General features: G+C 34.3%; 1 protein-coding gene across 3 annotated transcripts in view; it reads right to left on the minus strand.

The window, feature by feature from the left end:
- Positions 1-15357, minus strand: part of PPP2R5C (protein phosphatase 2 regulatory subunit B'gamma) — an 82121-nt gene that overhangs the window by 4869 nt on the left and 61895 nt on the right. For all 3 annotated transcript variants that reach the window (XM_068682752.1, XM_068682754.1, XM_068682753.1), the window contains 7 exons: positions 13854-13962; positions 11492-11545; positions 8392-8562; positions 7181-7308; positions 5545-5646; positions 3450-3522; positions 982-1098 (listed from right to left, as the gene is read on the minus strand). In XM_068682752.1, coding sequence (XP_068538853.1) covers positions 982-1098; positions 3450-3522; positions 5545-5646; positions 7181-7308; positions 8392-8562; positions 11492-11545; positions 13854-13962 — 754 coding nt within the window. The remainder of the gene's footprint in view (positions 1-981; positions 1099-3449; positions 3523-5544; positions 5647-7180; positions 7309-8391; positions 8563-11491; positions 11546-13853; positions 13963-15357) is intronic.

A 15357-nucleotide genomic window follows, 5' to 3' on the forward strand; every position in this document is an offset into this window, starting at 1 on the left:
AAATATAATTTTAATTGTTTAATTAATGAATTCTACAAAATTAATGTGGAACGTTACGCTCACCATATGCTTATTTTTATTAAATTCCTTGTCTGATACTTTTGTTAAACAGAATTTATCTCCTATCTCAGCCACTCATTGAGATCACTTCTCTAGTCTCAAAAATTGCTGGATATAGATTTATTCATACTACTGACATTCTACCAGACATCTTAGTGATATTGCAGTACTCCCTGTTACTTCACCATCTTCCATTAGCTCCTAGTTCAAATAGTTCTCCAAATGTCTAGTTTTAATGTCAGGACTCTTATTCCACTTAATTGAATATAAAAAAGCCCTGAAGATCACTAACCATAAGCTAATGACAATTGGAATGGCCTTCAGACTCTGCCTTTTACTAGGTAATGGAACATGACAGATGGTGGATTGAGGAAAACAGCCTATGTGTAGGCAAGGCAAGTTTTATGGTGGACACTTCATAAATTTTGTCAGAACATAGTAGCTTTAGCCAAAAAGAAGGCTCTGAATAACAGACAAAAGAAGCATCATTGTTAGAATCTGACTATTTTAAACATTATTTTTTTTTAAATAAACAAAACTGGTATATAGAGAACACTGGATTTTAGCCATATTTTTAATTATCCTTAAAGCATAGCCTTTGTTTCTGCCATGACTCAGACAGCTGTTTCTAAGCTGAAAGGAAACAAAATATTTGCAGAACTATCTAAAGAGACCCATACAGCAGATCCACAGGCGTAACTGTATATAATAACAATCTATTCCTTGCTGCTATAGTATCACTTTAAAGTAGCAGCTCTAATGAAGTTTATTACTTTAGGAGACAACAGTAAGAGATGAAAATGTAACTCAAATTCATTTATAGGATTAACCAAGTAAATAAAATTAAGAATAAATTATAAATCTGGCAGAGTTGCTAATTCAATTTGTAACGAGTGCTTTATTATTTTCACATAGCTTTACCTGACAAGCCTCTTCTTTCACTGTCTTTTTCAGCATCTGCAAATCTTCAATTAAAGGCCCATCTGTTTCCATTGCAACAGGACTGTTCATCAAACTCGTGTCACTATATGTTGGGTACTAATAAAATGCAAAGTGTTAAAATAATCATTTTTAGTAGTAATACCTAAAAACTAAGCGTGATTTAGAGCACTTGAATGTTACAATTGAGATTAACTTCAATATCTTATGCTTCTAGGTACCAAGTAATAAATTTCCTCCCAAGTGCACATGAAAGATGGAGAAAAATGGAACTCCAATACTTTCATTTTGGCAGAAATGTCCTGTTGAAAAATACAGTCAGAATATGAAAAATATGTTTTATCTGAGACTGAATTTGAAAATATATTCAGATTTTGCCAGTATTGATGTTCTATTCTGGTAACTGAAACCCTATTTATACATTCTCTAGTGATTTATGAACAGTGTAGCAACCTAAACACAATGATTTAACTTGCTGGTGCAATTTTATATTTGTAAAGAAAATATACTGTTAAAAACACAATTTGGCTAATACAGATGTAAAATAATTTCAAAATCAAATACTTGCTTAAGACAAAAAAGTTTGATAAAGCAGCCATTCAAGTATTTTGTGGATTAAAAAAAAAACTATGAAAACAGCTGTATAGTATCTAAAGTTTGCTGTAAACTAAATCAAAATACTGCAATCTCAATGGTTTATCAATAGCTTAAGTTCTATTTTAATTCAGATGAGATGTGGTCTTTAAACCAAAACTCATTTATGAACACACACGCACTTTCTCAACCATTTTTCTTCAAAAATATTTTAGTATCTAAGTGTACCCATAACATAATGCATGTGAGATGACACTGACAGCAAGGATTTAACAAATTATTTATCAAGATCTAAAAACCTTAAAATGTATTCTTGTGCCATGTAGAGTAAGGAATAGCTCTGAACGAGAATTGTCAGTAAATAGACAAAGTAAACATTAATAGAAATTCATGGTGGAAAGTGGAACTGCTAAAATCCATTACAGAGTATGCTAGAAGCACCTAGACACTTATGTCAATTCTTTATTCAGTGGAGCACTCAGTGTTCAAATTAATCATATTTTAATTGCTTGCAATTATCAGCTCTCTTCAAAACTACTATTCGGAATATAATGTATACAACGTTGTGCTTACCAGTTTCAGAAAATGTACTGAGTTACCAAGTTAATTGGGAAGAAAAGCAATTTTACTCTGCAGTACTGTACATTTTACTACCACAAGTCTACCCACTTCTTTAGTCAGACATGCCACCGTTTGTGCTAGCAAGTGACCGTGTATATCAAACACTCTTCAACCAGGGCTTTTGTATGGACTATCTGATTAGAGAATGTTCTGTCACTGAAAAACAAGTGCTACTTTCATTACACATAGTTCTTTTTAAATTCATTTAACTGATCTTTTGTCAATAGTGGTACCAAATGATTGGAACATTTTTTTTATTTGAGCACACGAATAGTAGTTCCCTGAGAAATGCCACAAGAGGAAATAAACATTTTTGAAATTCCTTCTCCTTTGAAAAAAAAAGATGACCACATAATTTGTTTTAAAATAGCACTGAGATCATAAAGTGTCCTGCTGCCATTCATATAGTACCATTACTCAATCTTCCAGCACTTAAACTCTGAGTTGCAAAGACACAGTACAGTAAGTTTCTTGCTGCGAAGTAATTGAAACATTTTTTTCCTCATAGCAGCAAATCAGCATGGTTGAGATAAAGAAAAATGATCTTTCAGAAAAAAATAAATATAGCAGCATTCCCCAAGCAATGGGAGGGTGGGTAAGTGGGGGGAAAACCAGGTTGAACCATCCCATGATCTCAAAATAAGTAGTCTAAAGGAACCTTTCTTTATCAAAATTTCAATAATGTTAAGTTACTTTGACAAATGCCTGACAGGATGCTTTCCCTTTTAGCAAGAACCTGACGTGCAGGTCCATCAGAAGACCAGCCCATTGCAAACATGAAAACAAATGCAGCAGACAAGAATGTACAATATTACTTTAATCCATTTGACACAGAGGAAAACTGACCAGTCATAACTCACAGTTTGCAGAAAGATCTCTTTTGTAATATATTGTTTGCAAAACAGCTTTTCAAGAGAAACCACTTATGGCATCTCTATATTTTCCATAATTTTGCACAATAACTTTTCAAACCGCAATACAGTATATTTCCTATTGTAAGAAAAGGAAAAAGTACTTCACATTATATTTTTCAGAAACTTTTTTTTCTTTTTAAATAATTACTTGCACAAGAGAAAGGTTACAAATTTTAAAAGTACTTTTATTGTATATCTTTCATAATACAATTAGTGAAATTGCTTTATTTCCATGATCAGTCAGACCTGTTTCCCCCACTGATATTTAACAAAACTAAAGTATTTAAACATGAACATGTTATGTTAATCTTTTCTAAATACCTGGGGATTTGATTTGGCTAGATTTTCTATTTTAACCCATGCTTCTTCCCGTTCCTTCAATTTTAGCTTCTCTCTGAAAAAAAAAAGTTTAAAAGCAAAAATAGCAAAAGCTTGGTGAATCTTGTATCACAACTTGCATACATTTTCTTAAATATGAAAAATTTCACCAGAACAAATTATTTGTCTATGCTTGTTTCAGCTTACCACTCAAAACACCACTTACTGTTGACAGGACAATTTGCATTATAGCAATACCCCATGATCTAAAAACAACATTAAAAGGAAACAAAACCAAGAACACCAATGCTCTCATGAAAGCAACAAACTGACTGACACCAGTTAGTCTTTAACTGTGTTAAAATGGTTACAACTCAAAAGTTTTGGTCTACATGGAAGCATTTTAACTTTTGAATATATAAAAGGCAGGGATTCTTATGGTCAGCTTTAGGTGATAATTTGCAATATAACACCCAGGGATATTTTGTATTGAACACCAAAAAGAAGATAAAAGGTTTGATTCTTTATTCAGGAATTGGACTTGATGATCTAAAGGGGTCCCTTCCAACTCGGGATATTCTATGGTTCTGTGATTTATGCCTGATATAATTTAAATACTAAAAATTGTTTTTCCCCATTCTAATAGATAATCAACTTCATGCAGAGCCTAGAACAAACATGTTTGCAAGGCGGCAGAGTTTAAAAGGGCTTTTAGCTAAAGAGTGCTTGAAAAAGGCTTTCAGACTTCAAAATACTGAGCAGATGATCCATACTTAAAAACAAGTCTACACACAATTTGTCTCCAACTTTTCATTAAGCTAAGTTTGGAGTGGGGTAGAAGAATGCCCATCCCATCTAAACTGTGGTGCAGTGAGGGATTTTATTTTGCTTTAATGTAACCCTTAATACTCTGCTTGCCTTTGGTCACATTCAAGTGAAACACCACAAAAAAACAAACAAACAAACAAACAACACAAACAATCAACCACCAACCAAACAGCAACAACAAAAAAACAACCCCTCAAAACAACCAAAAAAGCCAACAGGCCTAAAACAAAGAAGAAAGGAGAAAAGACTGCCTTCTGATTTAAAATTGATTCTACTTATTCGCTGTAAGTGAAGAGAGAAATGTATAGTCTTTGTTCTTTTAAAAACAAAGTAGTGTTCACATTTTGATATGTATTTTAAAAAATTTATAATATACTACAAGCTTATTTCTACTGAAATCGTAATAAACACCCTCAAAATTTGGGCAAGCTAATCCACATTAAAAATGTATATTACTTCCAGTATACTGTTTTAATATAGGTTTATAATTGGAAACATTACTTAATGGAATCCTTGGTCACTTTGAAATTAAAAATGAAATTCAAATTGATGTATTTTCAATACTGTCTTTCTAACTATGCTCCCCAGTTTCTAAAATAAGCACTGAGTGATTAATAGATTTGACTTCTGGGACTCAAAATTATGTCCAGTGGGAAAAAGAAGAACAGAAGATAAGTGACATTATGATCATAAGATTTAGCCACGCTTTTGGGCATAAACCAGAAAAGTTCTAGCTTCCAATTCCCTGCCGTTTCACTGGCCTATGCAGGAATGCACTAAACTCATCAGGATTCTTCTGGCAAATAATGTATTACAAAAAAGTGACAACTTTGTCTTGGAGAATTTCTAGGAAAACATGCACATGTGCACACAATGCAATGCTGAAAATACACAAAAAGTGTTTTGGGAAGAACCGAGTGGTAACATGAGAGAAAACAACACTGGGTAAATAAAGCATGCTGAAGTAAACATAGGATGTAAACTAAGCTGTTCAAGAGATCTTTTACACTGGGCTCCAGGATTAGCAGCATCTTTCTCCAAAAAATTACTTTTCATCAGGAAGATGGTGATTTGCAGCAAAGACTACATGAAGCACCCTATTCTGAAGATTTTAAAGAGTTCATATATGAGAAATTTCACCAAGTGAATTTTGAGACTTGTACTGTAATCAAACGGGCACAACTTCCCAGTAGAGAGACAGTTTTTCAGAGCTAAAGCACTCTGAACAAATTATTCAAGAACAGACAGACACACTGACATGAAAACTTACTTCAGTTTTTCTGCTTTAAATTGCTGTGTGCAGTCATCGAACAGTTTTTGGTTCATCTCCATGAAGAGTTTCAGAGCATTGTATATCAAGCCATGTATTGTCCTATAAGTAAAACTTCTGGTTGAAACTCAGAGTACTTTAAACTTTGAAATCTATTTTTTTTTTCTGGTCAACAGAAGCCAATAGCCTACATAACTGGAAAATTACATCATTTCAGGAAAAAAAACGGAAACAACACTAGTTAATGGAAGTTTCACTTCACTCTCAGAAGGGCTAACATGAGTGCTAAAATTACCAGTTTACTTACTCTATAGTACTAGTCACATATACTTTTGAAGCTTGAACTTCATTTTTAATACTATGTGTTATCAGAACAGAGGACTAGGTTTGAAATTTAGTAGCTGACACTAACCAAGCTACAGTTATTAGAGAAAAATGCAAGATTGTATTAAAGTTATTGATACAAGTAACATACTGGCAACTGACAAATCAAAGGGACTACAAGGAGCCTAGAAAAGACATCATTCATTTTGAAAACTGCCACACAGCAACAGCACTTCAACAATTATGCCAGGACTCTTTGGAAAAGCGTTAGAAATGTGATATGGAAAACAACAGAAAAAAATAATCAAAAAACCCCATGTGCCTTATGAAGCACTTACTTCTACAGAGTAATTTGCAATTCTAGTCTAATCTCTTACTGATTATTACAACCAAAGAAAGAAGCAATCAGTTAAGTGATTACTTTGTATCATGCATGTGAGTTGCAAGCGAGAGTGCAGCTGTACTGGGTAGCATGACTTTGCTCAGAACAAAATGACTGCATGGCCTTGAAAGCCAGAAAAATAACTGAAAATCTGTATTGACTATGTATAATTGCATCGCTGAATCACAGTTATTAATAAGTACATTATTTGTTACTGCTTACAATCAGTGATAGTAATCAATCACTTTAACATCACTTTATCTTCCATTTCTTTTCCTATGTTTTAGTGGCAGATTTATTAGGTATTTTTGGCCGAACCCTCATTAGTCCTCAGTTCATGGCCAGCACTAGACTGTGATACTTTTACCATCCCAGCAGTTGCACAACAGCTCAAACAAAGAGGCCCTTCACAATGGAACAGCTGCAGAAAGGAGCTGACCAGGACTGTTTTCATGCGTAAGTACTATGTTATTGTGGGAAAAAAAAGTTAAAATAGTCAATGGAGATAGAAAACAGAAAAAGGGGAAAAAAACAAGAACAGTAAAAGAAAATAAAAGGCCTGATCTACAACATATTCCACTAGAATTTAGAAGAAATGCAGATGAGCAAAGAGGTTAGATATCAGAAACCATAGCTTGTCTTTAGAAATATCTAAACTATGGATTAGTGCCAAGTTTATACTAATACAGTGTCATGGATTTGATGTACTAAAACAGTTTTTCTTTAATGAAAAGAGGAAAAAACTATCCTCTTCTTCGTTTCTTAATATTTAATATTTTGACTACAGTGATCTCCTTATCCAGTAACTTTAACATCATAGAATAAACAGCTCAGCACATTTAAAACTATCAGTTCAAAGGTAAGGTCTGAACCACTTTCAAGCCTAAACTAGACATAAAAGAAGGCAGAATTTGTACAAATGTTTCTTACTTGTTCCAATGTGTCTTTGAATTCCGGTACAAGGATGGAAACATGATGGGTAAAATCTTTGCTGCATTATCACTAATTAAACTCATAATATACTCATTATTCCAGTAGTATAATGCTCGCTCTGCCACCTAAGACAACATGGAAAAAAGGAACACTTCTTTAGACAATCCCTTAAAGAGCATGTAATAAAAACATTTGGCAAAAATAACTGAAAGGTAAGAAGAATTTCAACTGAGATTTGGATTTTTATATCATTGTCCTGGTTTTAGTTAGGACAGAGTTAATTTTCCTCCTAGTAGCTGGTAGTGTGCTATGCTTTGGCTTAGGATGAGAAGAGTGCTAATAACATGCTGATGTTTTAATTGTTGCGGAGCAGTGTTTATACAAAGCCAAGGACATTGCAGCTTCTCACTCTGTCCTGCCAGCGGGCAGGCTGGGGGTACAGCAAGAGCTGGGAGGGGACAGACCCAGGACAGCTGACCCAAACTGGCCAAAGGGGTATTCCATACCATCTGGAGTCATGCTAAACAATATGTAGGGGTGGCTGGCTGGGGTGGGGGGGTCGGCTGCTTGGGGTTAGGCTGGGTGGTGAGCAGTTGCATTGTGCATCACGTGTTTCATACACATTATTATTAGTAATACTACTATCATCATTATTGTTATTATTTTCCAGTCTTAATATACTGTCTTTATCCCAACTCACAGGCTTCACTTTCCCATTTCTCTCCCCCATCCCAGAGAGGGAGGGGGGAAGGTGAGCAAACGGCTGTGTTGTATTTAGCTGCCGGCCGGGTTAAACCACAACAATCATGAACTGGAAGCTACTCATGGAAGGACAGAAAACCTGCTTTTTCTTTAACAGAAAATCCGAGCAGAGACATGTTTGCCCCCCAGAAAAAGAGTATCCATAGAACTCTATTATAATCAGTGAAATGCAAAAAGTATCTACTGAAAATGTTCAGGCACTTCTGAAAACACCAAGCTTTTAAAAGTGGTACGCTTAACGTCAGAGCTTAAGTGAATTAGCCAATATGAACTCATGCATTATGCTATTGAAAAGAAATAACGCTGGCATTTGGATACCCCATTTTTGCCAAAGTTGAAGACTTTTTGCAAGAAATAAAGTTAAGTATGATGAACAGCATCAGCGAATAATACCAAGTTCACTCCATAAAAATTCTCATCGGATTGTGCATTCAGGAAATACAGACCTGAAAGTGTGGACTGGACACACATTTGGCTAGCTGTCTGAAGAGAGGCTCCATTACTTTTACAAATTCAGATGGTTCGATAACATCTAAAATTTCTTCTAGTTCATTTAAAAACATGACTTCTTTTGGACTGTGAGTCTTTGGCCAGTATTTCAGCAGTGCCATTACAACCTGCAGAAGCAAAGTGAACACAGTTTTCATAAAAGTTGTCTAATCGCATGTCATTAAGAAGTTCAATGTTTTAAACAGAACAAAACCCTCAAATTTCTTGTCCCACATGACAGTAGCAATCAGATATGGTTCAGTCACAGAAATAATAGCTGATAAGGCTAAAAACAATTTCTCAGAAGAGTTATACTGTTAAAAACTTGCTCAAAAGTTATCCGAAGACTACAGAAAGTAACCTGACAGCTACCTTAACATGAATGTCAAAGTGCAAATTTGCTGATATATGATGGGGAAAAATTATCTGCCACTTAAGTGACAGCAGTTTTTAATCTCTTATTTCTTGGAGGAGTACTCCAAGGCTCAAGAAATTAAGCTCTATCACTATATTTTAAGGAAAGACTTACCATAAATACCCAGGCTGACAGGTGACTGACTACTCCAGGCAGATTACTGTTACACATTAAGTTTTATTTAATTGACTACATTACTATAATCACAGTCTTAAGGGGATCCATAAAATGTGTTAGAAAAGGAAGCAATCTCTCAGAGGGCTCACAAGTATTCAGAAAGAATCTATACATCCGTGGGAAAGGCCTCTGAATTGAAAACCAAAAAAAACTTTAATCTATTGAATATTTAAGTTGAAGAACTTAAGTCTGAAGAGTGATACCAGATTAGAAGTTAATATATTTAGCAACTGTACTTATTAATGGAGTTTCCAATTACATAATCACTTAAGTAACAAAAACATGCAAAATTATATTGAAGGCATAATGAATACTATGCTATTAATAATATTCAAGTAAGACTTTTCTTTAAATAATATTTCAAAATACATTAAATATTTCAAAATGACTGGCATATCACTCAATTTTAGATATTTTTATAAGAAATTAGTATATTCTTGAAAGCATGTGTTTGTAAATGCTTTTGTTCTGTGGTTAAAGATTAAAAACAGAAGGCTTAGGACTCTAGTCACTAAAGGGACAGGATATTTGCATTCCCATGTCAGACAGTAATTTTAACTAGTGATGTTTTGATAAACTAAACCAATACAAACTGATGAAAAACTTGTGAATTGAAAGTTACAATTCACATGTAAGCATATCTAACAATAAATGAACTGGTGTGTCAACAAGAGATACCTTTAATCTTTCCTTCTCTTGTTCTGCATTCTGACTTACTTTCCAGGAGCATGCAGGAAACTTTGTATTTCAATATATTTTTCTATGAAATTTAACTTTCATCTGGCAACTGTACCATTAAAATCTTATAATATACCTCTTTTTAAATCAATACAATTTAACTATTTCAATAGATTCTTTGAAAAATGTGCAATTTATGATTGCTTTTAGCTTGTCTGATTAATACTTACTAAAACATCCCGTATTTTAAATATGATACTCTGGGAGTAAAACTCAATGGAAGCACTTTCACCTGCATGATGCAATGTACTTTTGTGGAGACAAAACCATAGCACATACTTTTTGAAATTAAATTTTTAGTCACTGTACATACAGCAACCTAAAAAGCCGCATAAAGAACAAAAATATGACAGTGTCTAGTTCTAGATGTAGAACTGGAGAAAAAAGGCACAGAATTCTTGGAAAAAAGCACACAAGCAAAACCCCCAACAACCCTCTCCTAAAAAGCTTCTATACAGCTTTGATGTAGTTTAAGTTACAACAATCCATTAGCCTTTGTCTTAAGACACCAAACTTTCTCTCTTATTTAGGAAAAAAAGAGCATTCTTTATTTTCTGAAATGGATGATACTTTTATAAAAGTCCAGATTTTTTTAAGCTTAAAAACTACACCTAAAATGTAACACAATCAATGAAATACTACCTCAATGAGAAATCAGTGTATGTTTATTGTATGTATCCATTTAATTGTCAGAGTAGATACTATGTCATTAATGAAGCCTTGGGAAATTTATGCAGATTTTATTTAATAAGATGTAAAAATGTCTTATTTGACAATTATGAGGGGAAACAAAGGGTTTTATTTTGTAATGACTGGAATTTTGGAAGGGGAACTTAGCACATGCATTACTCACCATGATTAAAAAATGTAAGCGTTATGTACCAATTTGGGATTAAAAAAAGGAAAATGAACTTGGATTTGTATTAGTTCAAATTCGTACTAGGAAATATGTAACATCCCAGTTGATATTTGGAAGAAAGCTAAGATTTCAAGATCTCATATGGCACAAATGTCAGATGTTCAAGACGTGGTATTTTAAAGACTAGAAGCTCCAAGTAGAAGAGAATTCTTGCTCAGTTGCACACTGCATTAAGATTCCGTTTCCATTTTACAATGGAAACAGTTATAATCTAATTCTATATCACTTTCGTTATTAGCAATCGTTTACAGATTGCAACTTAGTGATTAAATGTGTTGGCTTAGTGATGCAAAACCCTATATACTATTTAGGACAGTGAGTATTCATCTCTTCAGCTATGTGCAGCCAGACCAAAGTCTGTTTTTGTTTATGTTCCAAGCTGGTATTTGATTCAAAAGGAGTCAGGATCTGACTCAAAAGCCTTGCATCAGTACGTAGCTGTGTGCCAGAAATCTGTGCTCTAGCATATCATCAGCTTCTCAACACAACACAGTTCAGGCAAGCAAGCATCTGACTAAACTGCTTCTGCATCAACTGTCTCAGATATAATCAGCTAGAACAAAATAAGCACAATAAAATATCTGTTAACAAACAGAAGAGATAATTTTCAAGTTGCATTAATTCATTTTGAGGATTCCAAATGGTTGCTGGGAAAAAAAATCCACTTGATAGATAGAAATGATTAAATATTTGACTCTTCTGATTGAAAACAATTACCTATCAATACTTTATTCCCCAAACCTCCTTAAGCAGTCAGATGAAAGATATATTAATGTTCCAAAATCATATTATAGCAAGATAAACTTACTGGTTCTGTAAGTGTGCTGTCCTTTTCTAAAAACTGAACTACACAGTACGCCAGCTAAAATAAAAGAAAATATTTTATTAACACTTGTGAAATTGAACACACTTTGAAATCAGCAGTATAACTGGAGAACACTACTGAATCCAGATAAAAACAACAGTTTTTCTGTAATTTTACAAGGTTATTTGGCAGACAATTTAAAAAAAAACAAACAACAAAAGAGATAGCTGGGGAAAAATTGTTAAAGCATATGTACTCAAGTCTGTACTCATCTTCTAGGTTATAATAGGAACATAAACTTTCAACTGTTTAAAGACTGTATACTGTCTCTTGAGAAAGCCAGAATTCACAGGAGGGGGAGAAAGGCTTGAACAGAAATTAACCATATTTATTCTTCTCTCATTATACAGTGGATCAGTGATCAGGATTGATAAATTGTTACCAGAAAACAAGGAGATACAAAAAGATAGGGTTAGTAAGACCGATTCTTTCTAATATGAATTAGGATACTGAAATGATTCTTAATATACAAAGAGAAGATAGCAAAAACGGAGAAGAGACTACGAACAAGCAGTTACAAATCTGGGGAAGAAGCCTCACTGTTAAATGATTCTATCCTCTGATAAAGATACACTATTAAACAGTATGAAATCAACATGAAAACAGACTTTTGGACACAGGAACACACTGTTTACTCACATCTACTAGATCTTTGCTCAAATGCCCTGCTTGTTTTTACATAGTTTTTGCTTTGCTGGTTTTAATTAAAGAAACTTAATTCTAAAGCAAATGAGAAATCCATGTCCTAGAAGTTCTCCTTTATATAAACGTAATTGCTCACTTTAATACAACTCCAGAGCTTCCCTGAGGCAAATAGTCAGAAGCCAGCACTGCAAAGGCTGAATCAGCTCCTGTTGGAGAGGTAATAACCTGCATATCTGCTGGTTTCTCCTTTGGTTTGCCAAGAAGGAAGGTTAAAAACCTCTCCTCTTGTTATCAATAGGGAAACAGTCACTTTCCAAATCATCTCCAAATGAGATTCTTGTATGGGAATGGGAATTTGCACCTATTTTTGGTGATGAAATCAATCCGCAAACTACTGTTCTATTTGAGATTTCATCTTTTTGTTATGAATAAAAAGCTTACAGACCTCCTGGAAATGAACATGAAGGAACAGACTATGAAGCTGAGAAAGTAAATCTATCTTCATTAAGTCCACACATATGTAGAATAGCAAGAATTATCTCCTAGTTGGCCTTATCTAGGCTGCTAGTGAAAAGCTAGAGTGCCAGTATCTGATTTAGCTACAAAAAGATGAAAATTTGAAGCGTCTTTACTGAAGATGTCTTTCTTTTTTAAAAAAATGTAATAGTACATTAAATAATTCGGATTTAATTTTACATTAACTGCCAATTTACTCCCCTTTCCATATTTGTGAATTAGATTTTTTTTCTATCTTGTACTTCATATTTCAACTCATTTCCTCTTTTCAATCACAGAAAACAAAATTATGATTTTAAATTCTGAAGTGCTTTCCAATTGCTAACATTTTGGTGTCTCACATTTGTTTAAAAATATTTTCAACTTCATCACCTAAGTTAGTCAAAAAAGTACAGAACAGTTTTAAATCATAAGATTTGCTACAATATGAGAAAGTGAACTAGTAATAACTACGTGTATCAATTTAAAGCAGATGCAAGATTAGATTGAATTAGTGTTTTCCAACTTCACTTCTAAGCACGCTACTTTGTGCCTAGACATCAACTATTACATCCTTAGCACTCACCAATAATCCCAAAGTAAAATTTTTAAATGGGAGTATCACTGCACACCTCAAACAGCTTAAACATTTTTCTACTGTTTTTTCATTTATGGAAGTTCAGCTGGTTAGCCCATTTCGTTTCTTGTTTTTGATGACTGCTACCAAGAATCTGCCCAGGTAATATGAGGAATGTACAAAGACTACTATAGCTAGTGTTCTCCATTCTTCTAAAGTAAATTTAAAATTGATTATAGAAATTAGCTCTCATCACGTATATCTGGATTTGTCAGTGAAATCTTTCTGAATATCTGCTGCCGTTTCAATGTGAATTTGTGACTTTACTTTGGTATTTGACACAATTCACTTGAAGTGTCTCGCCATTTCATTCAGTAAGACATGTCAGACAGAGAAGACAGGCAACCCTATAGGCAACCCTTCTTGCTGATATGAATGCATGTCACTAGAAGGCGTAGAAGAATTAGTTTATGAAATAAGGGGAACAGAAAGACCGATCCAGCTCAGGCAGGTTAGAACAGAAGGTGTCAATCATAGCAGACTTTTGCAACTGTTATGTTAGTAAGAAAAGAGCCAAACAAAACTTACCTGTGGATGGTAAACACTGAGTGATTTCACTTTGTGCAGTGGTAACAAAACCTTCAATAAGAATATTTTGTGCTCTTCTTTTAATGGTAAGGCAAATCCATTAATTATGCTGTCAGGGAAAGAAATTAAAAAATAAAAGTCAGCAATTACTCAAAAACTGCACTACTGTACTGCATGTACCAAACCCTTGTTTTCATAGCACATTTGAGAACTTTTGGAAAACACGGTGTAGCAGAAAAATGTAGATTCCACATGCACCAGAGACCATTTCATTTTTGATCCAGCTCTTTAAATAAATAGAACAGTCAAATCAACATCTGCCCAACACCTCACCCAAATCTTTCACAGGTCCTAAATTCTTCTTCCAAGCAACATACATGATTATGTTTGCACTTCAGATTCTAATTTTTGTTATGAACTACTCACTACAAACAAAGCTTTGAATACATATTTTTATCAGCATCGTCACTGAATTAAAGAATGAACCTGAGACTGAATATTGGAGAGATTGACCCAGGACAGCAGACAAGGGAAAAAAAACAACACATGGACTGCTAAAATACTTGTAGAACCCATCCCCATCAATATCAGCCCATCAGTATAGTACGTTTACAGCAAAGAATCCTTACTTAGATGATAGAAATACTGACTTGGAAACCTGAGGGGAAAAAAACACTTAATTTTTACGTTAACACTTAAAGCGAACCTGAAAAAACTAAAGTGAAAAAGTCAGTGATGTAAGTTTTGTAGATTTAGCTCCATCTTCTTGTATTTCAGCTTTAGACAGTCTTCAGTATATCTTGAGCAGTATTACTTGATTACTTTTATAGCATGTAGATGTAATGATAGATTTGTAACTTCTGTTAATCATTGAATATTTAGTTGAAAATTAAATAATTATTCCAGGCATACATGTAGATATGGAGAATTTACAAAACGTCTTTTCAATTTAAACAGCATCCTGAGCTGCATTAGGAACAGAGTTGTTGGCAGGTTGAGGGAAATGATCCATCCCCTCTGCTCAACACTAGTGAGACACATCTAGAGTGGTGGGTTCAGTTCTAAGCTCCCCAGGACTGGAAAGATATGGACATAATGGAGAGAGTCCAGCAAAGTGCCATAAAGGTGATTAAGGACTGGAGCACCTCACATACTAGGAAATGCTGAGAGAGCTGGGACCATTTAGGCTAGAGAAGTGGAAAAGCTCAGGGGCCTTATCAATATGTAACAGTATCAGATGAGACAGCATGTAGACAGAGTTGCTCTTAATAATGCACAATGAAAAGGCAAGAGGCAACGGGCACAAACTGAAACAGGAAGTTTCACTCAGAAGAAAAATCCCTTTTTAATCTCAGGGTTGTCCAACACAGAAAAGGTTGCCCAGAGATCTTGTGGAGCTTCCAGCCCACTCTCACTGACTATGCCCAGAGCAGAGTGGTAGGACTAGATGATCTCCACAGGTCCCTGCCAATTTGACTCATTATTTCCTGTGAAATTTACATAT

Source organism: Anas acuta, chromosome 5 (genome assembly GCF_963932015.1).
Source record: "Anas acuta chromosome 5, bAnaAcu1.1, whole genome shotgun sequence".
NCBI classification, from domain to species: Eukaryota; Metazoa; Chordata; class Aves; order Anseriformes; family Anatidae; genus Anas; species Anas acuta.